The 26,983-nt window shown below is 38.5% G+C and overlaps 2 protein-coding genes and 1 pseudogene across 2 annotated transcripts; 1 reads left to right on the plus strand and 2 right to left on the minus strand.

Annotated features, from left to right (window-relative positions):
• Nucleotides 1–8,044: 8,044 nt before the first annotated feature.
• Nucleotides 8,045–8,971, minus strand: LOC123631408 (olfactory receptor 11H4-like). Its single transcript, XM_045541049.1, has one exon. The coding sequence runs from the start codon at nt 8,969–8,971 to the stop codon at nt 8,045–8,047; it is 927 nt and encodes a 308-aa protein (XP_045397005.1).
• Nucleotides 8,972–16,609: 7,638 nt separating this feature from the next.
• LOC123631469 lies at nt 16,610–17,616 on the plus strand (annotated as a pseudogene).
• A 971-nt stretch (nt 17,617–18,587) lies between these two features.
• On the minus strand, nt 18,588–19,625 carry LOC123640508 (olfactory receptor 11G2-like). Its single transcript, XM_045555139.1, has one exon. The coding sequence runs from the start codon at nt 19,623–19,625 to the stop codon at nt 18,588–18,590; it is 1,038 nt and encodes a 345-aa protein (XP_045411095.1).
• Between the last annotated feature and the right edge of the window lie 7,358 nt (nt 19,626–26,983).

Genomic DNA, 26,983 nt, shown 5'->3' on the forward strand with positions numbered 1-26,983 from the left:
GAGCTATATGTTTTGCAGCATGCTCAAGAGTATGCTGTGGGCTTGAAAAAAGATATTTATTCCAGGCCAGGCATGGTGGCTCACGCCTGTAATCCTAGCAATCTGGGAGGCCGAGGCGGGAGGATGGCTTCAGCTCAGGAGTTCGAGACCAGCTTGAGCAAGAGCGAGACCCCGTCTCTACTAAAAATAGAAAGAAATTATATGGACAGCTAAAGATATATATAGAAAAAATTAGCTGGCATGGTGGTGCATGCCTGTAGTCTAAGGTACTCGGGAGGCTGAGGCAGGAGGATTGCTTGAGCCCAAGAGTTTGAGGTTGCTGTGAGCTAGGCTAATGCCATGGCACTCTAGCCTGGGTAACAGAGTGAGACTCTGTCTCCAAAAAAAAAAAAAAAAAAAGATATTTATTCCAGTTAGAAATAAATAAATCTATGCAGTCCAGGTGGTATAATAAATTTTATTTGGCATAAATTAGATATTTTGGGCTTTGCAAGACAGTAGGTAGAGAGACATGAGACATGAATTAACTTACCCTGCTCACAGGCCAGGAAGTTCTTAGCACCAAGAAGAGAAATTTAATTCCAACTCATGCTCCTTGACCTGGAACCAGAGCTCATAAGTCTTGACTCCCACCTGATTATTATTTGACTTCATAATGTCCAGGATCTTGTTGACCTTATTTGTGCTACAGTGAAATTTTAGTTATCTATGGAATAAAGGTTCAGAGAAAGATGGAAAAATAAACTTCACAGATAATTTGAAATCTCACTGCATCAATTTCTGTTGCCTGTACCTGCAGTGTACATCTAATAATAGCTCACATGGTAAAGTTAAATTCACCTCTTTTGTCTTACTATTCACCTCAAGTGGTAGTACAGATGGGCAACTGGGGAGAAGAGGAGGGACAAAGAGATTGGGCTGTTCATTCTGTATGAACTGATAAGGGAGCCAGATCCTCCTCCATAACCCCAACCACTTGCTGGGAATTTAAGCCACTTGCCCAGGGAAGAACACCTTTAAAATTATAAGTGCAGAGGTTCTTTTAAATATTTATATTTTTTAAGGTTAATCTGTAGGTAAATCCAAAGGAAAAAGGAGTTTGCTGTCCTACTTCCTTCACAGTTTCCACTTGCCATGGGTCACTTGTCAACAACTCTGGAAAAGTAAGAACAGCCTGCTTTAATTGTTCCTGCTGAAAGATGATCTGTCGATAAAAACTTCACTGACTAATTTTGCAAAGTGGTATGAAACTCATGCTACATTCTATCTGAGGGGAACTTAATGGGCCTCCTAAAATATCCAAGATCTTTGAGCCCCATTTTCCCCTAAGTGAGCTGTACAGTGGGAACACTGGGATACCTGAGTGAGCCCTTAATGGGACTGTATAACCCTGGAAACTCTTTAGGAATATGTTGGGAGAAGAGAAGTGAAGGGCCTAACATGTTGTTCCTATAAAGAACAAAGGAACAAAGAATTACCAGATTTACAGAAGAACCACATATTCTTAGCATCTGACAGTATTGAATGCACAGAAGTGTGATGCACTGATGCAGGCAGACTTTCCTCACCTACCTGATAGCATTTCTGGCTCTAAGAGGAAGATATGAGAGAAGTTGCAGACACAAGAATCTCCTCATTTACACAGTGTTAAAGCTGTGTCATGGATGGAGAGTATTAATTTTGGCTCCAAATACTTGCTTTCTTTAGTACTCTGAACCAAGTGAAATGTGTTTTTCATGTCAGTGATTATTAAGAGTTTACTGGTCTCTCCTGAATAGGATCCATAGTTCCCCAGTGTTCATTGGGAGGGACTTACTTCCTGTGCCTGTATTTCTGTGTATGCACTTAATTCTACCTATATCTGTTTATATTTTCCCCAGTGGTTTGACTAGTGAGACACAGAAGCAGGATAAGTATCTAAGGAAGGCTGGGAAAACTTTTGTCTATGTGGAGATATCCTTCCTCTAAGGAATTGATCTACCTGGAAGGAGGGGAGAGGTTGATGGAGGAGGAGGAGAGAGAAAGAAAATATATATGTGTATCTAAGTGTATGTGTTGTGTGTGTGTGTGTGTGATCATCTCTCCAAAATAGACCTGCTTCATTCTTTTTTTAATCCATGTAATTGGCAAACATTTATCACATACCTACTATGTGTGTTCTAGGTTAAACACTGAATACACACAGATAGAAACCAACAAGGTCAAGACTTCATGGAGATTATATACTTGTTTTGAGTTCAAATATACAGAGATATGAAGCAAATTTCTATTATATAATTTGAACTAGACCTACTTTGTTCTCAGTGCCTAACCTGATTATTCACTTAGATTAAAAAATTCTTTGTCTATACATAGTTTACTTAATTTAGTTATATTCAACATAAGACTAAGAATCTCCTTTTTCAATTTTAAGTATAGTTTGAACACATCTGTTTGAAAAAGTTCAGTCTTCTGTAAAAGCAGATTTGTAAGGCTGTTGACTGACATGATGCAATATTAGTAAAAGTTTAGCATTATGAATAGTTCAGAGGTGGGAAATACTAATTCTATCAGCAATATCAGGAGAAAGAGGACAAAGAAATTGAGGCAGAGAACCTGAGGAGGAGATTAATTCAATCATAGCAAGAGCTCAAGAAGAGAACATGGCTGAGTTGAAGGGTAAGGCTGTGTAAGTGTTAACTAGATTCTTAAAAATGTAGTCCCTGAAGAGACAATCCACACAATGAGAGAAGATATTTGCAAACTACCCATCCGACAAGGGATTAATAACTAGATTGTATAAGGAGCTCCAATAACTCAATAGGAAAAAATAAAATAATCCAATTAAAATATGGGCAAAGGACCTGAATAGATATTTCTCAGAAGAAGACATAGAAATGGCCAACAGGTGTATGAAAAAATGCTCAACATCCTTAGTCATCAGAGAAATGCAAGTCAAAACTATAGTGAGATATCATCTCAACCCAGTTAAAATGGCTTTTATCAAAAAGACAGGCAATAATGAATGCTGGAGAGAATGTGGAGAACGGGGAATCCTTCTACGCTGTTGGTGAGAATGTGAATTAGTGTAACCACTATAGAGAACAGTGTGGAGCTTCCTCAAAAAACTAAAAATAGAACTACCATATGACCCAGCAATCAATGAACAAAATTTGATATCACAACAAAGTAACTATAATTGACAATAAGTTAGGGTATACTTTAAAATAACTAATGTGGAATTGGAATGTTTGTAACACAAAGAAATGGTACATGCCTGAGGTGCTGGATACCCCGATTACCCTGATTTGATTAATTCACATTTTATGCCTGTATCGAAACATCACATGTACCCTATGAAGATAAAAACTATTATGTACCCATAATAATTAAAAATAAAAAAATTAAAAAATATATGGCCCCTATACCAGAAATATCAGCATCACTTGAGAACTTGTTAGAAATACATGTTCTCTAGACTTACCCAGACCTAGTAAGTCAGAAACTCTGAATGCGGGGCCCAGCAATCTGTTTTAACAAACTTTCCAGGTGTTTCTAATGCATATTGAAGCTTGAGAACCACTATGGAAGATGATAGAACATTAGAGTCTGGGGTAAGGATGGGTGTATTTGAAACAGCTTCTAAGCATGGGAGGGATTTCGATAGGATCAGGAATTAGTCGAGCATGATTGGGAGAGAGGGTTAAGAATGATATCTGAAGGGATAAATGGCACTTGGAACTCAGTTGCAGGTGATGTGTGTTGGACTAAAACTTAGGTATCTAGAAAAGCAGGATTAGATTTAAGCATCTGGAGGGGCTTTTGAAAGAGGTCTGGGATAGGTAGGGAGTGGTGGGGAAGATTATTCAGGCACCATATGAAATGAAGAGACCTGAGTTAAAAAGGGAGCACTGGATGGGAATGAAGTTGGACATAAAGAGAAAGTGGTGGGTTAGTAGAAAACCATGACACAGACAATCTGGCTCCTAGTTCGAGTGTTTTCACTCATGAGCTTCAAGAGCTTAGTTATCTCCAGTTTTTTCAAATATTAAATACATACTCATCTTCCCTGGGTACCTCATGGGCCTGATATAAGGATGGAATGAGATAATGAATATAAAAATATTTGTAAATGTCTATAGAATTATAATTATGCATAAGTGTAGTTTGAGAGCCTCAAGGGTGGATTTCTAACTTTCTGCTATCTCTTAATATTGTCATGGAAACATTCCAGAATTAGAGTTTTCTTTTTGTGTCTAAGGGGACTTTCTATTCCTCTCAGACAACCAAGCTCCCTGGCTTTTTTCTCCTCCCCAAATATATATCCTCAAGGACAGGTTATGGATATAAAGTCCTTTAAAAAGAAACAACAATTTTTAATTTGACAACTAGAAATAAGAGTTTTTAAATGCCCATGCCTCTCTCTAGTCTATTGTCAACAAACCAGTGAGAGGGATGACCCTTTTATAATGTAAATAAGATTATGGTGGTGGCTCATGCCTGTAATTCTACCACTCAGGGAGGCCAAGGCAGGAGGATTGCTTGAGGTCAGGAGTTCGAGACCAGCCTGAGCAAGAACGAGACCCCGGTCTCTACTAAAAATAGAAAGAAATTATATGGACAGTTAAAAAAAAAAAATATATATATATAGAAAAATTAGCTGGGCATGGTGGCGCATGCCTGTAGTCCCAGCTACTCGGGTGGCTGAGGCAGAAGGATCACTTGAGCCCAGGAGTTTGAGGTTGTTGTGAGCTAGGCTGATGCCACGGCACTCTAGCCCGGGCAACAGAGCAAGACTCTGTCTCAAAAAAAAAAAAAAAAAAAAAAAAAGATTATGTTGCTTCCCTGCTCAAAACTTCCAAAGTCTTCCCATCTCATGAAGTCAATTAACTATAAAATGTTAATGAAAGAAACTGAAGAAGACACAAATAAATGGAAAGATATTCCATGTTCATGGCTTAGAAGAATTAATATTGTTAAAATGTCCATGCTACCCAAAGTGCCACAGCGATTTACAGATTTAATGCAATTCTCATCAAAAATTCCAAAGTGGAAAAAAACAGTACTAAAATTCATATGAAACCACAAAAAGCCCTGAATAGCAAAAGGAACAAGCTAAAGCATCATACTACCTGATTTTAAACTATACTACAAAGCAATAGAAATTAAAACAGCATGATACTGACATAAAAATAGAGTCATGGGCCAGTGAAACAGAATAGAGAGCCCAGAAATAAACCCATGCATATACAGTCAATTGATATTTAACAAAGGTGCCAAGAATACACATTAGAAAAAGCACAGTTTCTTTGATAAATGATGTTGGGAAAACTTTATTGCCATATGCAGACGAATGAAATGGGACCCTATCTTACTCTGTACAAAAATCAACTCAAAATGGATTAAAGACTTAGACATAAGATCTAAAACTGTAAAAGTAATAGAAGAAAATACGGGAAAAGCTACATGACATCGGTTGGGGCAATGATTTTTTAGATTTGACCCCAAAAGCACAGACAACAAAAGCAAAAATAGACAAATGGGATTACATCAAACTAAAAAAACTGGACAGCAAAGGAAACAATTGGCAGAGTGAAGAGACAACCAACAAACTGGGAGAAAATATTTAAAAGCCATACATCTTATAAAGGTTTGATATCCAAAATGTAAGAAAATCAAACAACTCTATAAAAAGAAAACAAGTAATCTGATTAAAAAATGGGCAAGGGACCTGAATAGACATTTCTAAAAAGAAGGCATGCAAGGCTGGATGCAGTGGCTCATGCTTGTAATCTTAGCATTTTGGGATACTGAGGGGGGAGGATCCCTTAAGGTCAGGAGATCGAGACTAATCTGGGCAACATAGTGAGACCCCAGTCTCTACAAAAAATAAAAATACCAGCTGGACGTGGTAGCATGCCCCTATAGTCCCAGCTACTTGGGAAGCTGAGGGAGGATTGCTTGAGCCCAGGAGTTTAAGGTTGCTGTGAGCTATGATGATGCCACTGCACTCTAGCCTAGCCTGGGCAACACAGTGAGACCCTGTTAAAAAAAAAAAAGAAGACATACAATGGCCAAGAGATATATGAAAAATGCTCAACAACACTATATATTAGGGAAATACAAATTAAAACCACAGTGAGATATAACTTTGTACTTGTCAGAATGGCTATTATCAAAAAGACAAGATAATAAATGTTGGTGAGGATGTGAAGAAAAGGCAACTCTTGTACACCGTTGGTGAGAATGAGAATTAGTAGAGTCATTATGGAAAATTGTATGGAGTTCCTTAGAAAACTAAAAATAGAAGTACCATATGATCCAGCAATCCCACTTCTGGGTATTTACCCAAAAGATTGAAATTGGTATGTCGAAGATGTCCGCACTCCATGTTCATTGCAGCAGTATTCATATTAGCCAAGTTATGGGATCAGCCTAAGTGTCCATCAACAGATAAATAGATAAAAAACATGTGGTATATATACAAAATAGAACACTTGCCATCCTTAAAAAAGAGGGAAATTTTGTCATTTGCAACAATGTGGATGGAATTGGAGAACATCATGCTAAGTGAAATAAGCCAGACACAGAAAGCCAAATATTGCACGTTTTCACTTACATGTGGAATCTAAAAATATCAAACTTGAAGAAGCAGGAGAGTAGAATGGTGGTTACCAAAGGGGGGGGTGGGGAGTGGATGAGGAGATGACTGTCAAAGGTATATAAAGCCTAAGACAGGAGGAATACGTGTTTTTTTTTCTTGGAGATATATTGCACAAAGTAGTGAATGTTGTAAATAATAATGTTATTGTGCATTTCAAAATTGCTAAGAGGATAAATTTTAAAGATCCTCACTATAGAAAATAAATATTTGAGGTGATGGATATGTTAATTAGCTTGATTTAATTATTCCACATTATATTCATAAGTCGTACTATCACTTTGTACCCTATAAATACATGCAATTATAATCTGTCAAATTATAATTAAAAAAGGTTTTTACTATGATTTACAAGCTCCCACACAATTTAGAACCCTATTCACTTTCTGACTTCATCCCTAATACTCTTTCTCTTACTCTCTCTACTACAGCCAAACCAACCTCCTTGCTGTAACTTGGACACAACCCTGCCTCAGGATCTTGTGGAGAACTTGCTTCCTTCCCTCTGCTTGGGTGGCTTGGGTGTCTACATGTTCCTCTGCTCAGCTGTCTACATGGCTCATTTCCTCATCTTCTTCAAGATTTTGCTCCAATGTTCCCTTCTCAGTTTAGCCTTTCCTGGTCACCTTATTTAACACTTCAGCTCTTTCGCCTACATTTCCTGCCCTCTTTGCCTTTTCTGCATAGCACTTAGCACTCTCTGACATGCTATATATTTTACTTATTTTTTAATTGTCCCTCCCGTGCTAGAAATTAAACTCCATGTGGATAATGGTTTTGACCATTTTGGTCATAGCATATCTCTAGTGCCTAGTGGAGTGCTTAGAACATAGTAGGTACTCAGTTAATATTTGTTGAATAAAAGAATTACTACTATTTTATGTGATGTTAAAATATATGCTACTTATATTAATATAAGCACGAAACTTTTAGTTGTCCCTAGTCTGGAAGACTTTCAACCATTAAGAGCCAAGAGCGCAAGAAAATGTGTCAGGCATTTAAATTTCATCCTTTATTCACTTTTAAACTTATTGAACTGTGTTAAGAACTGCCTTAAGTATACCAATGGTGACTCACCTATGATAACTGCTCTTCTACCTTCCACCCTATCCCCCAATAATCACAACTATACAGTATGAAATAACACAGATAAAATGCCCTCATAGCTCCCCTACTGGAGTCGCCCATGTTGAAAATGTGGTTGTTACACATGGAATGTAATATGAATCAACCATGGTTTAGCTCTGCCAGATTAGTTGAGGAACAAAACAATGAGGGACCCCCCCCCTGAGAAAACATATCTTCTTTAAAGTGTGTATTGGAGAAGTAGCAGCAGAATCTTTTTTAATTAGTCTTTTGTGTCTGGACGATGGTTTACTTGGTTTCGTGTAGATTACCTTGTGCTCACTCTATCTTCAGGATGTTCTTCAATGCAGCCTTCATCTCTTTGTTTCGTAAGCTATAAATCAGGGGGTTCAAGAAGGGAGTCACCACAGAATAGAACAAAGTCATAATCTTCTGAAATGCAGCTGGGTTATCAGCTGTGGGGCTCACATACATTGCCAAGAGGGCCCCAAAGAATAAACACACCACTGTCAGATGAGATCCACAGGTGGAAAAGGCCTTCTGCCGGCCAGCTGCTGAAGGGACTTTTACCACAGCTATCAGCAAAAGAATATAGGAGCCAAAGATGTACAGAAGAGTGAGGATGATAATGAGGGAGCTCAGGATGTAGAAGACGATCTCAGTGGTAGGAGCTGGGGCACAAGACAGAGCCATCAGTGGGTCCATGTCACACATGAAGTGATTGATGATGTTTGGCCCACAGAAAGGCAATTGAGAGAGTTGCACAGTGGAGACAGAGTAACTCAGAAAGCCGAAGAGCCAGCAAAGAGACATCAAGATATAGCAGAGTTGTGGGGTCATGATGGTCGGGTAGTGCAGTGGGCGGCAGATAGCGAGGTACCGGTCATACGCCATGATGCAGAGGAAATATGCTTCAGTTGTACCAAGGGAAGTAAAAAAATAGAACTGAAGGAAACAGCCAGTGAAAGAGATGGTTTTTGTCTCTGAGAGAAAATTGACTAGCATGCTGGGCACAGTGGAGCTAATGTACCAGATTTCAAGGAAAGCAAAGTTCCCTAGGAGAATATACATTGGGGTATGGAGCCGTTTGTCCAACCTCACAGCACAGACAATGGTCCCATTTCCCACCATGGTAAATACATAGACCCCAAAGAACAGTGAGAAGAGGAAGCTTTGCAGTTCCTGACAACCAGGAAAGCCAAGGAGGACAAACTCGGTCACAGTGCTTGTCTCTGAATGGTTCATGAGTCCCAGGGCTGCAGAGAAGACAGAAAACAACGTTGCTGCAAGTTGTTTTATTTCCTGAAGAACTTGTAGGAAACCTATGCAAGGTACATATGTTGGCTATTTGGCAATTAGTTTGCAGTAACCCGTCCATTGACTCCTACCTTTTAGTTAAAAGCCGCCAATCAAGAATCGTGGCGATCCCAAATTTTATTAAAATTATGTCCATAACAATAGAATCTTTACATTATTTGGATATTCTTTATCAGCTGGTTAGATTTTTAAAAAATTCTCTCTTCCCTTTGAAAATTTGACAGCTCAGAACCATTACCTTCTCTGAAGGGCAGCAAAGTGTTTATCAGTTTGAATTTCTTTTTTCCACCCATAGTTAGTTATTTCTAATAGAACAGCTATGAGTCTGAGTTAATTTTGTAACCAAAAGTTAGGAGTAAAATAAGTACTTTTTTTTGAGATTTCTTCCTATGTAGAAAGTACTTGATGTACTTCTCAGATACTCTATTATGTATCCATAAAAACTAAAAATAAAAAGATAAAGTCAAACAGAGAAATAATCAAGCAAACACAACATAGCTCTAAATGTTGCTAAAGGTCAATTCTTGGTGGACACAAATGCTATTTTCTTTTCTTTCATTTTGGAGATACATAAAACATATTATATAAAAAATATTCAATAAGCCTTCTCCAAATGCAAGGATATTTATTAACATTAAGCTGTTCAGTACAACATTTCAAATAATCTAAAATGCTTGTTTCGTTATTTAAGTTTATTAAAGCTACAGCATTTAAAATTTACTTTACAAAAATAGATTTTTTTAATAATTAAGAACATGAAAAATATAGGCAAAGAGAAAGAAAAAATAAAAATAGTCTCACCTCCCAGAAAAAAACAAATTTTAACACTTTTGAGAATTGCATTCTTCTTTAGTTTAAAACTTAAAATGGAATTTTTCAAAATACACTGTTTTATAACCATGTTTCAGCTTAATATATTTTAGTCTTTTTCCATGTCTAAAGTATAGCTCTACATCATCAACTCAATGGTTGCATTGTCTTCTATTCTATAGATTTAATGAACTCCCTAGTGATAGATTTAGATTTAGATTATCAGTGTTTTATATTATTTAATATAGTCACCACTGTAATTAATATTCTTGAATGTATATCTGAGTACATTTGACCCATAAAATGAACTTACAATGATTAAAAAAACTAATAATTAGACTGGTCAATATGGAGTGTCATAGATTTTTGATGATGAAGATTTTTAGATATCCTTTTGATACCTATCATATACTGACATCAGCAAGGCAAAGCTATTACATATAAGATAAATTCCTTGTTTCATATTTTCATAGGATGTTATATAGTTTTCTTTTTCTTTTTTTTTTTTTTTTTGAGACAGAGTCTCACTCTGTTGCCCAGGCTAGAGTGCAGTGGCGTCATCCTAGCTCCCAGCAACCTCAAACTCCTGGGCTCAAGCAATCCTACTGCCTCAGCCTCCCAGGTAGCTGGGACTACAGGCATGCGCCACCATGCCCTGCTAAATTTATTTTGATATGTATTTTTAGTTGTCCAGCTAATTTCTTTGTATTTTTTTAGTAGAGACAGGGTCTCGCTCTTGCTCAGGCTAGTCTTGAACTCCTGAGCTCAAACAATCCGCCTGCCTTGGCCTCCCAGAGTGCTAGGATTATAGGCGTGAACCACTGCACCTGGCCTATAGTTTTCTACTGGAGCAAGTGCTATAATGAGCAAATCACCTGTCTGTGTTGCCCTCTAGACTAAAAATTTCTATAATTCACAGATGATGTTTACCTTTCTTTTCTCAGGGGACTCCATTTCTGGTGCACAGGAGGCACTGGAATGAATTAATGGTTGAATGTATTTAAGACTTGCCAATTCTGTCACCAAAAAGATAACCTACTTAGTTTATAAACATCATCATCACTGAGTCCCCAGTCTGAACATTATCGTGCAGAGTCTTGTGTAGCTGACCAAATTTACAAGTTTGGTCACATTTTAATCTTGTGATCCACTAATCAATCCCACCTTGCCTCATAACCTTGTCAATTTTGAGCATCCATTCTAAATAGAAGCCTCTCTAGTTATTTATATTTTCAAATTTATAATCACCATTTTGCTCAGCATTTCTCTTTACTCCATATTTTCATTTGTAAGGGCTCCTCCTTTGTACTTGCTTCTTGGTGAATAGCTCCACTCTCCATTTACCAATCCATTTAGCATTTGCTAAAGCCAGAAACTTAAGAATCATTCGAGGTACTTTCAATTATAATTATTTCACCTCTCATATGGAATCAGTCATCAAATCCTGTTGATTTCCCTTCTCAAAAGATTCTTTCTTTAACACACTTTTTTCTTTTTAAAAACCCAGTTCATAATTGGCAACCTTCTCAAAATTTTCTCCAAAATGTCCCGAGCACATAGGAGATCATTGTAAAGGCTGGATCTTATAATACCAAGGAGGACAGTCCAGTAGTGAAGTGGATCAGCTACCTATATAAACTAGGAAGAAAAATGAACTGCTCCTTACGAAGAATTGAGAATGTATTAATAGTTTTAGGAGGAAAGCATGTGGTTTGGTGAGGAAGGAAGAGAACACCCACTCTAGCAATGTGTGTTGTGACATATTACAGCTGGATTAGATTCACAACAGATTGATTCAATCTAGTAATACTTAATCAAGCAGTCCTGTTATATCACATACTTAAAGGCAAATAAATGGTGAAGTCATTTGGTTTGGGTTCAAATACTGTACTACTACACATTGTGTGCCCCTGGGCAAGTTAACACCTGTTTTGCAGAGTTCTTGTGCAAGTAGTGTTGAAGTACAGTTGCCTAGTGCATATTCTAGTGCCTAGAACAGTTCCTGGAATATATTAGGACCTGAAAAAAACTTATAGCTGTTACTCTTCAGAAGAATCCTACCGATAAATATAATTACAAAGTAATTAGGGTAACATTTTCAGCATAATTACTTAAAAACCTAAATGGAAAACCGTGAATTTAAGTGAACCTAAAAGACTAGATTAAAAAAATCCCTCAGTTCCAGTGTATAACCTAGCAAAGTTATGGGCGGCTCTCTCTGGTTGCTCAGATTTATTTTCCTGACCTTCTTATATGTTCTGACACTTAGAAACATACATCTTAGTCTGATAAAAGGAAAATTTTTAAAAAAGAGTAGTATTAATAATTTCAAATGCAGAAAATAAATTACTAAAAAAGGGCACTATATTACCTGGAATATGCATAACAGTAATGGGAGTAAGTCATATTTAATTGGGGGCATTTTAGAAAGTGAGTTATTCAACATTATACCAAACAGTCTTCTAATACCAAATTATGTAATTTATCAAATTTATGAATAATGAGGTATTCCTTTGTGAATCATTAGGCAAAAAAGTTTAAGGAAATATTAAGCTGAGGGAGATTTGGGTAGCTGGGCACTGGAGTCAACAGTTCATTGTAATGTAATTTGTTATTATAATACTGGAGGTGCCGTGGATGAAATCACCTATCCAGAAACCCACAAACGTTTGCAAAAATATGTGACTATTATAAAGGCATTCCACTGGAGCTAGCATTCACGTGTAGATTTCTTAGACAAAAATCTAGTGAAGCCTAGGCAGGGAGAAAAGTTACTTACCCTTCATGGTAGGGCTATGTGTGGACAGACCTGAGAACAAACACAGAGAGTCTGTATCTTTTCATCGATGCCTCTTCCTCCCTTGGGTGGAATTAAAACCCAGGCCTGACCCTGAGAATCCTAGGATATACAAAGGTAACTGTTGAAACTCCCTTTCCTCCCTTCCTAAAGTGCTCAAAAGAAAGAGTAACAGGATAATGGTAAGAGCCAGTGGAAAGAAATACAGTCCTATCATCAGCCCTTGAGGTGTGGGCTTCAATTGGCAGGTTGGTATTTGCATCAAGGGCTGCACAAGAAACCTTAATTGCCCCCACGCCCGCAGAACTTGCCCCTGTCTGGTCCAGCAGTGAAAGGCCAACAGGTGAGTTTTATATATTAGCTACTTTTGCTTCAGAATAGCTGGAAGCAGTGGGGTATGAACCTCACTGGGAGATTTCAGAAAGGGCGTGCAGGTGAATGAAAGAGAAGCAAGTGTCACTGAGACCCTCAAGGGGTGCAATTAAATTTTTAAACTTAGAGATTATTGTGATATCTTCAGTCTCCCCATGGGCTGGTTTATGATTCCCTCTAGAGTCCTTTGTGTAATGTCTTTTCTTCCATCCATAGTTTTCATACAGTTTAGGGTAAATTGGACCCCAGAGCGAAGGCAGGAAGAATGTCCTAAAAGGCAATGGTGAGATGTCTGTTGGATTTCCAGAGAACAACTTTTTCTTCTCAAGAAAGTATCTAAAAAACAAATTTCTAAAAAATCAGTCATAATGTCCTCACCTTCATTTCTAATTTTTATTTGAGTCTTCTCTTTTTTTCTTAGTCAATCTAGCTAAAGTCTTGTCAATTTAGTTCATCTTTTCAAAGAACTGCCTCTAGATTTTGTTCATTTCTCTGTTGTTTTCCTTTTATCTATTTTGTTTATCCATGCTCTAATATTTATTTCCTTCCATTTGCTAGTTTTGGATTTAGTTTGTTCTTTTTTTGAGAAAGGGTCTTGCTGTGTTGCTGAACTAGAGTGTAGTAGCATGATCATAGCTCACTGCAACCTCAAACTCTTAGGCTCAAGCAATCCTCCCACCTCAGCCTCCGAAGTAGCTGGGACTACAGGGGTGCCCCACCATGCCTGGCTAATTTTTTTATGTTTTGTAGAGACAGGGTCTTGCTATAGTGGCCAGGCTAGTCTTGAACTCCTGACCTCAAGGGATCCTCCTGCCTCAGCCTCCGAAATTGCTGGGATTACAGGTGTGAGCCACCATGCCCGACCAATTCCTTATGGTGTAAAGTTAGGTTTTTGATTTGAGATCTTTTTTTTTTTTTAAATGTAAAGCTTTAAAGTTATAATTTCTCTGTTAGCACTGCTTTCTTGGCATCTTGTAAGTTTTGGTATGCTGCGTTTTCATTTTCATTTGTCTCAAGATATTTTAGAATTTCCTTTGTGATTTCTTCTCTGACCCATGGCTTGGTTAGAGTGTGTTGTTGAATTTCCACATATCTGTGGATTTCCAGTTTGCTTTCTGCTATTGATTTCCACTTTTATTCCATTGTGATTTGAAAAGATAGATATGACTTCAGTCTAGACTGTTTTGCGACCTAATATATGGTCTAGCGTGGAAAATTAAACTACTTTGAAATTGTGAGGGGCGTGTGTGTGTCCATTCATAAAAAAAGACAAAGAGAAGGGGATGGCAGAGTGATTAGTAGAAATCCTAACATCTTTGAAACAAAAAGAGAGCATATTGCAGGCGGTATATTGGGAAAATTGGAGAAAATGGTATGTATAAATCCAAGCCACAGCTGAACCGTGGTTATAAGCTTCCAGGGGTGGCTTATTTGTTTGCCTTCTGAGTGGTCTCAGGTCTAGTTGTGGTTCATCCTCCCCTGAGAATGAAGACCACTAGGGCGCCAGCTTTCTATGAGCCCTGGGTTCCTATTTCCATCTTGCTATGTCATGAAGCATAAGGATTTGAACTATAGGCAAGTGCTCTTTGAGCATGAATGGCTTTAGTGCTCACTATTTTTCTTACTACTCAGGCTTTCATAAAATAATTGACTTAGATGTTTTCTATTCTCTCTTTAGCTTGTCAATGTTTTTAAGTTATATTGCTTTTTAAAAAATTCATTATTTTTCTTTGTTCTCAGTGGTATGGTAGATTGAACTAATCCAACTTTTCATTACTAAAACCTGTATTTAGTTACATTTTAAAAATAATATGTCTCTTTGGACTTTATTTGATATTTTATAGTCATACTTGTTTTGTCTCTGGGAACTTATTTGTTTTAAAGGGCACGAATCCCATCTGGGAATTTATTAATAATCTCTAAGAGTGGCTGATTGTTCTCTTAGAATTTCTAGAAGTACTTCTATTGTGTAGCCTGAGGTGCATTTGCAAAAAGACAGTGCCTATAATTAGCCATGCTTATAACCTGTTCACGTGACAAAATCCATGCTTACATACGTGCTGTTTCCCAAGAGCTTCCACAGTAATCAGTCCTGCTTCTCTCATGGCACTTATGCTATTTAATGAAAAGAAAACCCTTGCAATTTTATTGTCTATCTTTACTGTGAGACTGTGAGCCCTATGAGGGATGAAAATGTGTCTTAAGCACCTTTGTCTCAAATTTATTTCCTGGCTCAATGTCTGGTGTATTGTAGGTGCTCAACACCAGAAGTAAAAATAAATAATTGAAAAATAAGGGCGATAATGTCTACATATAAATGTCATAAAACTGGTTACAGGGCAGGGCACGGTGGCTCATGCCTGTAATCTTAGCACTCTGGGAGGTTAAGGTGGGTGGATTGCTTGAGCTCAGGAGTTTGAGACCAGCCTGAGCAAGAGTGAGACACCCCCCTGCCACCGCCCAGTATGTATTTCTAAAAAGAACAAAACCAGAAATAGTTACAGTTTTATAATAGTGTATTTGTACAAGCCTTAAGGCAAAGAGGACAATTCTCATGATTTCCCTAAAGTACCAAGCAGTCTGAGTGAAATGATGCTACGGGGCTCTTGTAACCAGCATTATGAACAAATTTCAATGATGCCTGTATGCTTTTTATAATCCTCTTGCTCAACTACTTAACCTTTTGAGTTGTTTCCCAGAATTGGTGGATTTTCTGCAATACAAAGGAGCTGAGATTCTGAAGGCCCCTGGGCAGACTTCCTGCTGCCAAGACTAACCACCCCCCACAACCTGCCCCTGTTTAAAAAGCCCATGATCTCCCTTAGTCAGGGAGATGGTTATTTGAGGCAGCTTCTCCCATTCTCCCTCATGAGAAGACGACAAAGACGTGTTCTGTTTTAAAGAATTCCTTTCCTCCTTGGCAGTCTTCATTGTCTCAATAATTGGATCTTTTTGTGATGAGCAGTAGGACCTAGGCAGAAACCCCTTTGTGGTTTCGACAACACTCTGAGGACTCAGCTTCACCTTTCATATCAATAAGCAGGCTCCTAAGGAACCCTAGAATTGTGGGGGAAATGATTTTCTATATCTAATTATCAGAAAGTTTCCCCAGAAAACTGTTCTTTGTTTAACTGTTCATGTGCAAGATGAGAGTTCAAAATAACTAGCAGAAGCTAGGAGTCTAAAGAGCTAAGCAGAAGTTTCAGCAGTAAAGGTGATACTGGACTTCAGGTTCTTGTACCCAAGTGAATAGAAATTGGCATGAGACCAGGAAGATTTAGGCAGGCAAGACTTTTACTGGGTCTTTTTGTTCAAACAACAAGGGAGGCAGTGCTGGTTAAGGGGGCAAGGAGACTGGTTCTCCAAACAAAGGGCTGGGGAGCTTTCACAAGGTGGTAAAGAGGGAGGCAGGGGTCAGCTTTGAAGCCATCACATGTAGAGGCAGTGTTATGTTGGCAGCTGCGTACTTGATGGTCATGCTCTTCATGCGTCACATGTGTCATTAGCATTTTAAATCTCCAGCCCAGGATGTGTTTTTTAGCATTAAAATGAGATTATAATGAGGGAAAAGTCAGAGTAAGGTCAGTATGGGGGTCTTTTCTGGCTTGAGGTGGTTAGATGTGGGTAAGTCTGGTTTCTTTGCAGGCGGGTTCCTCATGAGCTGATGTCAGCATCTTGCCTCAGTGGTCCTGGAAGACATTACTCAAGAGACAGACAATTTGGCCCCCTCCTTCTATAGGTATGGGCTAAATTCCAGTGGCTAGGAAGTCATTTGCTTTTTTCTGTTCTATAGTTAATTAGGCTGGGTCATTCTGCTCCATGTTGCCTCCCTTGGTCAGAAGTGAGGTCTGAGTTCTGTCCCTGTGCTGTCTCAGAGGGGTTCGAGTAGTCCATAAATAGGAGGTCAGGACCTCCTAAAGTGGAGCGGCCTTCCAAACAGTCCAGGTGTGCAACTGAGATCTCAGAAAGGCCATGTTCCTGGAGTAAGAGCCACACACCCCAGGAGTAAGACTCAAACTAGCATAGACCATTTTAAAAACACGTAAAAATAATCCTTAAATGGAATCAAAGGGATCTGCCTCTGCTGTGTTTACTTGCCAGAAGAAAAGTTAACCATTTTTGAGTTACTATATCCATTATCTTTACAATTTTTAAAATACAATGCCCAGGAGTCAATTAAAAACAATTGAGTCAGGGAGGAGCCTGCTCCAGACGATGTCGCGGTGGAGACAGCTGGGGAAGCAAAGGAGCCTGCTGAAGCTGACATCACTGTACTTTGCCGGGACATGTTCTCCTAAATGGCCACTTACCTGACTGGAGAACTGACGGCCACCAGTGAAGACTATAAGCTCCTGGAAAATATGAATAAACTAACCAGCTTGAAGTATCTTGAAATGAAAGATATTGCTATAAACATTGGTAGAAACTTAAAGGACTTAAACCAGAAGTATGCTGGACTGCAGCCTTACCTGGATCAGATCAATGTCATTGAAGATTGGTAGCAGCTCTTGAGCAGGCAGCTTACAAGTTGGATGCATATTCAAAAAAATTGGGAGCCAAGTACAAGAAGCTGGAGAAACGATGAAAAACTTGTTTCTATGGGACAAAGTCTTTTTTAGGTTGGAAGAATGTTTTATAAGACCTGAATCCTGAGACTGATGAATTGTCCCAACTCCTCAAAAGCAAACTATGCTGGTCATCCCAGGAACATCCCAATGTTGGAGTAAAATAGAAGACTGTGGCTACTCCTGAACCTCCTTTGGGGCAGTATCCCTCAGAAACTCATACTTGTAACTCCTTACCTTTTATTTGAATGCTTCATCGTCCATTCAGGACAGAGATGCTCTCAAAGTTCAGGATACACCTGGGCTTGCCAGTAGACTCAAATGAGAGGGCCTGTTTTCTCTGAGAGTGGTTGATTACTGCATTATTTTCTTAAGTGGCTGGTTTTTGAGTAACTGTGTAAATTATTTTTTATTAACAATGCTAATGTATTGTAAACAAGATTCTAAATTAAAAAAGGAAAACAAAATAAACTTGTTCTTTGCAGCTCATCACTTTGTGAATGCCAGTAATTTACTTTTTTGTAACATTGCAAATAACAGAAAATCTTAAAATAATTCCAGGCCAAGTTTTCTAGACTGAGCAGAAATAGTAAAAGGAGTGTTTTAATAGTTTGTTGTGTAGGTTGGGCCCTCTTGTCTCTTTTCTATGTGAGTCAGATGTCTGGGGATGGATGACATCTTGACATGTTCTCCCTTTTAGAAATGTGATAAAGACAAAGACAAGATTTGTGTACGTGTTGGGTGGGGAGGTAGGGGCTGCCACTCATAAAATAAAGCATTTAATAAAATGAAAAAAAAAAAACCCACAAACAATTGAGTCATGTTAAGCAGCAGGACATGATCAAGATCCAAAAGAAGAAATAACAGACACATGCTCATAGGTGTTTCAGGTTTTAGTCAATACTAAAGTGAACAGTTATCTGAATGAAACCAGGTGTTTTCAACATGAAAAGAAGTTAAACACAAGTTTAATTGCCCAAGGGCCCTTTTGATTAATACTTTACATTCCCAGAAATTTCTGCATAGCTTTTTTCATATCTTTGTTCCTAAGACTATATATCACAGGGTTTAGGAGTGGGGTTACAACAGAATAAAACAGAGTCACAATCTTCTGCATTCCAGCCTTACGCTCAGACGCTGGGCTCCCATACATGACCAGTACTGAGCCATAGAACAGAGACACCACAGCTAGATGAGACCCACAGGTGGAGAAAGCCTTTCTCCTTCCAGCGGCTGAAGGGACCCTCAACACAGCTCTCAGGACGAGAGCATAGGACCCCATGATAAAGAGAAACAGAATAAAGACAGGCACAGGACTTAAGGTGGAGAAGACAAGCTCTGTCACAGGAGATTTCTTGCAAGTGAGTGCTAGGACAGGACCTGGGTCACATAGGAAGTGGTCAATAATCCTGGATCCACAGAAGGTCATTTGGGAGATGATGATAATGGGGATTAAGAACCAGAGGAAACCGAGTACCCAGCAGTTGATCACAAGATTGGTGCAGAGGCGTCTGGTCATAATGGTCGGATAGTGTAGAGGCCGGCAGATGGCAAGGTATCGATCAAACGCCATCACCGCCAGGAAAAAGCATTCTGTAGAACCCAAGGAGAAGAAGAAGTAGAACTGGAGAAAGCACCCAGAGAAGGAGATGACCTTGGTGTCAGAGAGGAAGTTGGCCAGCATGTTGGGGACTGTGGAGGTGACATACCAGATCTCCAGGAAGGAGAAGTTGGCGAGCAGGATGTACATGGGGGTGTGCAGTCTCTGATCCCAGCGCACAGCACAGATGATGGAACCGTTGCCCATGAGGGTGAGGAGGTAGACAGCAGAGAAGAGCACAAAGAGCAGGATCTGCCCCTCCCTGGGACAAGGGAAGCCCAGGAGGAGGAAGCCAGAGATGGTGCTGGAGTTGCTGGGGTTGCTGAAGATCTTCATGTGTCTGTGAGCTGTTAAAGCACCAGCAATTACTGGGTGGCAGTGCCAAGACAGTGGGGACTCAGAGCTACATTTCAAGTCATCTTGGGAATGAAAATGCATATATATACATGTGTGTGTGTGTGTGTGTGTGTGTGTCTATATATATATCAATAGCCACTTTTTGTCTTCAAAACTGAAATGATGACCTGGGTTGATTCTCTGTTCTCATTCACTTTCTCACCATGGGTTCAAGAGAACTTTTGGTTAAAATCGATAAGCTCTTATATAGATTCTATTCAGTGTAGAGTCTAATATAATCAAGCATGTTTACAGCACTCTTCTTCAAGAGCCTATACATATGTGTATATATACACACACAATAGGATATATACGTCTTTACAAAAGTGGGATTTCTTCCATGTTGAGAAGAGGCAACGCCATTGCAGCTGTTCGTGTCAGAGGCTGAGTCAGACTGTGTAGCCATGCAACGTGAACCCATAGAACTTTTTGAATTACTTCTTTTATGTAACTTTTGACCCTGGCCTTATTCCAAATTAAATGGTTAACTTATCAATTGAATAATATTATCCACTGATTTCATGAATAAAACAGTCAAATCAAGTGGAGGAAGTTAGCTGTGGTTAGTTTCTCTCGTGTCATTACGGCAGTCCTAGCCATGCAGGGCGGACCAGGCTGAAAGAATTATTAACTGGCCATGCTGAAACATGTCTGTGCTTGCCGGGAAAAGAGATGTGAATCTGCCTAGATCACAGTTATAGATATAATTCTGTTCCAACAATACACAGTATGGATATTACTGATAACATGGAATTCTAAATAGCAGTGGTTTTGTACAGGATGTTAAACTAAAACTTTGGTCCATTTCCTAGTATCTGTTTGGGAATATGTCAAGGCAGAGTGGCTTTTACTACAGTTGATCTTAGCCAAAGGCAAGAAGCAATTAGAGTGGCCTTTAAAAGCTAAATGTGTGCATACTGCCTTTCTTTTGTTCTAAATGAGTTAGAATAACTTTGTTAAACAATCATGTACCCAGGCCTTGGAATTGGTTAGAGCCTTCTCTAAATAAATGCATAAATCAGCAACCTAAAGTAAGTTTGTGCCCTACGTTCCAGGTAAAATCCTTATTTTGCTTTTTAAAGTTTGGCACAGGGACCCAGGGAGTTGAAGGGTGGCAAGAGCTGCCACCTCAAAATATACCACTTTGGCATAAGATTATTTTGAGCTGAAGGCAATTGACAAAAAGAAGATATAAGAAAAGCTGCCTTTTCTCCCTCTATTATTTGCTTAAAAGCAGGACATAAATTTGTAAAGCCTTCCTCCCGCCCCCCTATCAGGAAGGACAGAAGTTAATTATCAGAGACAACTCTAAACACTTATCAGCCTGGAGATGTCACTGGAGGACTCTATGTAACAATCTTACTAACTAATCCTTATCTTCCATTAGTTCTGCCATAATATTTACCTTCCCATAATTTGCCCTAGAAACACGAAGTCCTTTTTGTTTGCTTTGTCACTTCTCTAAAAATTTATTGTTCTTTACTAAGGATACTATGCAAGCCCAACTTCTGTCCAGCCCTTTGAATTACTTATCTCTGAGTGCTCCCATGTGTATGTGTGATGCACATGCTAAGAAACTTCCATTATTGTCTTGCTAATCTGTATTTTGTCAGTCTAATTAATAGGGCTCCAGCGGAAGAACCTAGAAGGGTCGAGGGAAAAAGATTTTTTCATCCCCTTTAGAGTCTACTAATTTCTTAGTAGGAATATATAAGTTCTGTAAAACCTATAGGACCAAGAGCAAAAGGTGGCAGTAGTTAAGGTGACATCCTTCTCAAACATGGATGTAAATGCTTAGAGTTTCATGTTGGAGGAGGAAAGCAATATGTAATTATAACACAATTTGTTATTTTAAAAAATACTTTCTGGGTAATTTTAAACTCAGGGTTACCTGATTCTCATGGCATGAAAGATGCTTGGGATGAATATAATTTCCACAGTTTCTGCCAGACTCTATTTTAATGGATATACCTGAAATATGATTTTAATAGACTTGGCTCTTGGTGGGAATAGGGTGGGATAGTTCTGGTACCTGCATTGTAAACTTCCATGTTCTATGTCTTTTTATTTTCTTCTCTGCTTTTAAAGTTATTAGTCTAGGAGCCCAGTAAGTTTCTGAGACCACATGTTTATCCTTCATGAAGGGGAGTTGCAAGATGACAGCAGAAGAGTCTAACTTTTTTCTTTTTAAAGTCACTCTGTACCAGCTTCACTCATCACCAAGGACGTTAAGCAGTGAGTCATTTCTGCAGCAGACCTTAGGCTTTGTAGGGTGTTTTAAAAGTTATGTTGGCATCACATGAGTCCAATGAACAAACCTAATGACTTACTGATGAATATAAACAGACAAAAGAATTCTGCTCTGATGTGTCAAGTTCCTGGATGGATTTTAAAAAGTTTAAGTCTATATGACAAGTACCAATTCAGAGAAATATCACTTTGCTATGATTAATTAAAACCAACTGTTATTCATAATTCTTAGGCATGTTTGGATAGATTTTTTTTTTTTGCTGGTGTTCCTAAAATTTCATTTTAGGAGTAGGCATCTGCTTAACAATTGATAAATTTGACCACTTGGATTAAATGCTTAGTCACCTCTTTTTTTTCAGGTGGAACTTATTTCAGTGTAGTGTCTCCTTCTTTTCCTCTGCCTTCACATCTAATTCATCAACCATTTCTGTTAGTTTTGTCTCCAAAATAATTCTCATGTCTGCCTACTTCTCCCCATCTGCACTGCCAACATCCTAGTTCAAGCCACCATCTTTTCTCCTGTGGACCATGTGACGCTGTCCTAACCAGCCTCCGGTTTCCACTCCTGCTCCTCTACAACTTGTTTACTTGCCACAGCCAGAGTGACTCTTTAGAAAGGGAAATTAGATCTGTCCCTTTCCTTTCACAGAGATTTCAATCAGCTTCTCAATGCACTTAGAATAAAATAAACCCTTTACGCTGTGGTCTTTGATTTGACCCCTTTAATATCTCCAACTTCATCTCATGATTCTACTAATCAAACTCCCTCTCTCTCTTGCACACACACAGTTGCAAACACACACATTGTTTTACAAAGGGGGCACACACACACTCCACTAATGCAAACACTCAAATATAAAATAGGGTTCATTGGAGAAAACACTTGGCAAGCAGAGGGGTAACAGAGTGTACATCATCCCACGAGCTCTTCGGGTCCCACTGAGGAGTGGGCATATTTGGACTACACACACACTAGCCAACATTTCAGTAGAAAAGGATCCACCTCTGTAATGCTCTTCACCAGGGGTCAGTAAAGATTTTCTTAAATAGTTTAGGCTTGTGGGCCATATAGTCTCTGTTAAAACTACTCAGCTCTGCCATCATACTGCCAATGTAGGCACAGACAATACCTAAGTAAATGCATGTGACTATGTTCCAAGAAAACTTCATCATGTCCACTGAAATGTGAATTTCATATAATTTTCATGTGTCACAAAATCTTATTGTTTTATTGATTTTTAAACTATACATTGAAAATGTAAAAATAATTCTTAGCTCTCTGGCCATAGAAAAATAGGTCGATTTTGCTCACTGGCCATAGTTTGGTACCCCTGCTCTGCATGTTTTCAGGGAAAGGAGAGTAAGAGCATCCATTTGTGGAACAATGGCGCACAAACACATACATGTGTGTACATGCACAGCACACACAAACCTCACTCCTTCACACAGCACTTCAGCAATATAACATTAGAATTTTGCTTTCTAGAAAGAGCCAAGTACTTTGAGGACTCACAGTCTTTGCTCTTGTCCTTCAAGTTCACTTTTTATTCCTTTGTGCCCTGCACAGTCTGACAAAGACAGTAGCTATTTCACAAATATCTGTTAAAGAAGTGATTATCTGCACTGTTAAAAACAGAATATACATCGATGATAGATATTTATCAATTGCTTCACTTGAACTTCAAAAAGCTTGTCAGATGAAATTTGAGGAAATGAAATATACAAGAAAAGGTCCAAAGGACCTGAGGGTACTAGAAGTGTTGGCCCGGACTTGAGGGGAATTCCATTCAAAGAATGCAATGGGAAATTGAATGTTCTGGGTGATAGAACATGTCCCACCCCATGTAATTTCCTCTCTGATTGTTAAAGATAAATGTGGTCTTGCATTTTGAGTGTAGAAGTAAGAGAGGGAGAGCTGGATGGAAATTCTAGCTTCAGCGTTGTGACAAAGTTGCTTAGTGGCTCTAGTGGAATCTTTTAACCTCTGTAAGCTTCATTTTCTTTACATGAAATGGGAGTTGAAGTACATGATTTTTAATCTCTTTTCATTATAATATGGTTACTTGTATTTTAAGTATTGCACAAGTCTACATGATATCAAGACTTTATGGATCTAGAAGTGATGTTTTAGTTATGGTTATCTCTAAGAGGGAAACATTAGTTGAACAGTTTCTCAGTTATACACGAACCAAAAGATTCAGGCCAGCTCCCTTTCTGACAATTTTCCAACAAAGCTTCCCTTGAAAACAAGAAGGCTGTGAAAATGATTCTCTGTGTATTATCACCGTTTTATGCTTGATCTAACTAGATTAACAGTACATGAAGAAAAACTGATATTTCTAAGAAGAGCATGTTGTTACTCACCTTTTCTTCCTCAGCTCCTCTGGAGAGAGAGCGGCAGTGGTGTTTACCTGGCACAAGGCTAAGCTGGAGCTGTCCAAAGTGCCAGGCAGATGCCCCTGAGCTGGCTGCAGAAGTGAGAGTGAATATGGGGACAGTGGTGTCAAAGCTGTGCTTATGTATACAGGATGCTTGGATGGAGTTAACTAACTTTCCAAACAAGAAAACAACACCTTCACTCTCATTATATTTCAGAAAGGTTGGGATAAACCTAGTTTAGGTTAGCCAGATTCTGTGCTGTGATGTATGTGAGAAAGGCATTTCTCTGATAATTTATTATTTTCCCCAGGATAGTCCAAAAAGGCACAGTGGTTTAGAAGCATTATTGACCTGATCACAATAGCACATCCATCTTCATTTGGTGTGGACCAGAGACTGTCACACCCATTTAATTTCTTCAAAGCCCTTGAAAAGAAGAACCATTTTCCCTTTTATGAGAAGTGTTAGGCAGCTATGACATCATAGAAAATATATGGAATTGGGGTAAGAATACTAGGGTTTGAATTATAGCTCATACTTTACAAATTTTGGAAACATTGTTCATTACATCATCTCCTTTCATGGACAAGGGATGAATTCAAAGTTGAAGTTTCCCTGCCAGTGTCTGGTTTTCTTGGAGAGGAGAGATGGTCTTGTCTACAGTATCCATCAAGGAGCAAAAGGGTGAAGATCTCAGTGTTTACAGGAGGATGGAGGGATTATAAGCAGGGCCTTCAGGGAGTGGGCCCTGCTCCTCTGCTCAGTAAGAATCAATTTACCAGCGCTAGAAGGAGAACAGTGTTAGGAGACTGCCCTGTGCTAGTTCGTCCTTTCCTCTGGGGCCTGTCTTCTCTGGAGACCCATGGTGACTCCTGCCTGTGTTTTCCAGTAGAGTAGAAAACACTATCTTTTCCAGCCCTAAACTTCTCAGGGATGGCATGAGATAGAATCAGTCTCTAAGCACATTCATAGTGTCTACCAGGTGTCAGAGGGAAGTTTAGCAAAGTAACACAGGGTGTGGTGGCTGCAGTGCAGGAAGCTGTTCACTGGGCAGCTCGTGAGTGGTGTCAGTTATGGGTTTGGGGACGGGGCCTCCTCTGATTTTAAACACATGGGTATTTTTGCCATTAACTCTGGAGATTTAACTGTTTTCATCATACTAACAATATTAAATTAGTCTTAGCTACCAAAAATCACACAACCACAGATAATTTTGTTTTGGCTGGGTTTATATTTTTCTAACTTTGTGTGAAACCCTGAGACATTCAGATATGAAAATGCCCAGACAAAAATATATCCTGACAATTCTGAAGACATTTTTCTTTTTTTTTTTTTTAAATTTGTTTTATTCCAGCTTATTTCAGGTGTAATGGACATTTTTATTTTTGTTTTACCAATAGTTTTTTTTAAAACGAGTTTATTCAGCAAAGATTAGTAAATTCACATGAGCTTGAAAAGCATCTGGGCTTATTCAATTTATGAGAATTCCTTTTATTTATAAACCAATTTGGTACCATGTAGACATAGCATATAATACATTTACACACCCAAAACACATCTAAATACATACCCATATACACAAAGTTTCAATAGCTTTTATCTCAGAACTCCGGTCATGAAATCCTCTGAAGTTCCACATAAATATGCATCATTTTGTTTCTGTTACTCTGTTTCCCTTTCCAACAGCAGGCATCCCCCATACTTGGCCAGTTTGCCTTCTTGGATGGAGATGTCTTTCAATCTCCCAGACCTTAGGACAGAGGTGTGTTTTAAATTTTCATACCTTAAAACCTGCCACAAGAGAAGGTACCATTGGAAGTGTCTTTCAACCTCCCAGACCTTGGACTTTACTGATAATACCATCAGTAGCAAATTTAAAGGAGGCAAAAAGAAAATAGATTAGGCTGAGATTATTGGGGGGAAAAGGTATATTTATCATAGTTTTATCTATATTTCTCTTCTTATGAATAAAATAGAATATGTTTTCACATGTTAATATCCATTATTATTGACTTTTTCATATATTTTGCACTTTTTTTATTGTACCAATGATATTTTCCTTATTGATCTGAAGATTATTTATATATGTATGTATCAGAGATATTACTCTTTTCTTTATAATTGACCTTACCATGATGAATGTTCCAGAAGACAGAAATACAAGCTCAACTAAAGGAGTAAAGACAATTTGTTGTTGTTGAAAGGGTAATGGAAAACTTCAGGTTTTGCTCTAGGATTATGACCTTGTGTAACTTGTAAAGGCAAATACAAGTAAAAAATAAGAGGCCTAATTATCCCTGTTGAAAATAAGGGAAGAGATTTTCTCCTCTCCCTTTGCTTAGAGTATTTACTTTAGAAAACTTGTAATTAAGTTCTTTCTCTTTCTTCAAAAGCTGTATATAAATCTTTTAAAAGCTAAATAAGCCTCTTGCCAGATTTCTGACCCAGGAATATCTTTGTTAAGGAATTGGGAACAAAGAACACAGTGCTCCCACCTCCCAGTTTCTGTGAAAGGGTAAGTGCCTAACATTGGTGGCCTAACTTCCAAGTTGCAAAATTATTTCCTGTCATAAAGATATGAATTTATTTTTCCTTTGTATAACGCCAATTAGCAAATATAGATGGCCCCCCCCAACTACCAAGTGAATCTAGGATGAACTATGTGAGACAAATCATGCTGTCCAGTCCTTTTGAGGACTAGTTATTGTTTTTCTTGAGAATATGTAGGTCATAGATTGTATTTGCTTTGCTACAAAAAGGGTCAGATGTTC

This window comes from Lemur catta, chromosome 1 (genome assembly GCF_020740605.2).
Source record: "Lemur catta isolate mLemCat1 chromosome 1, mLemCat1.pri, whole genome shotgun sequence".
NCBI lineage: Eukaryota > Metazoa > Chordata > Mammalia > Primates > Lemuridae > Lemur > Lemur catta.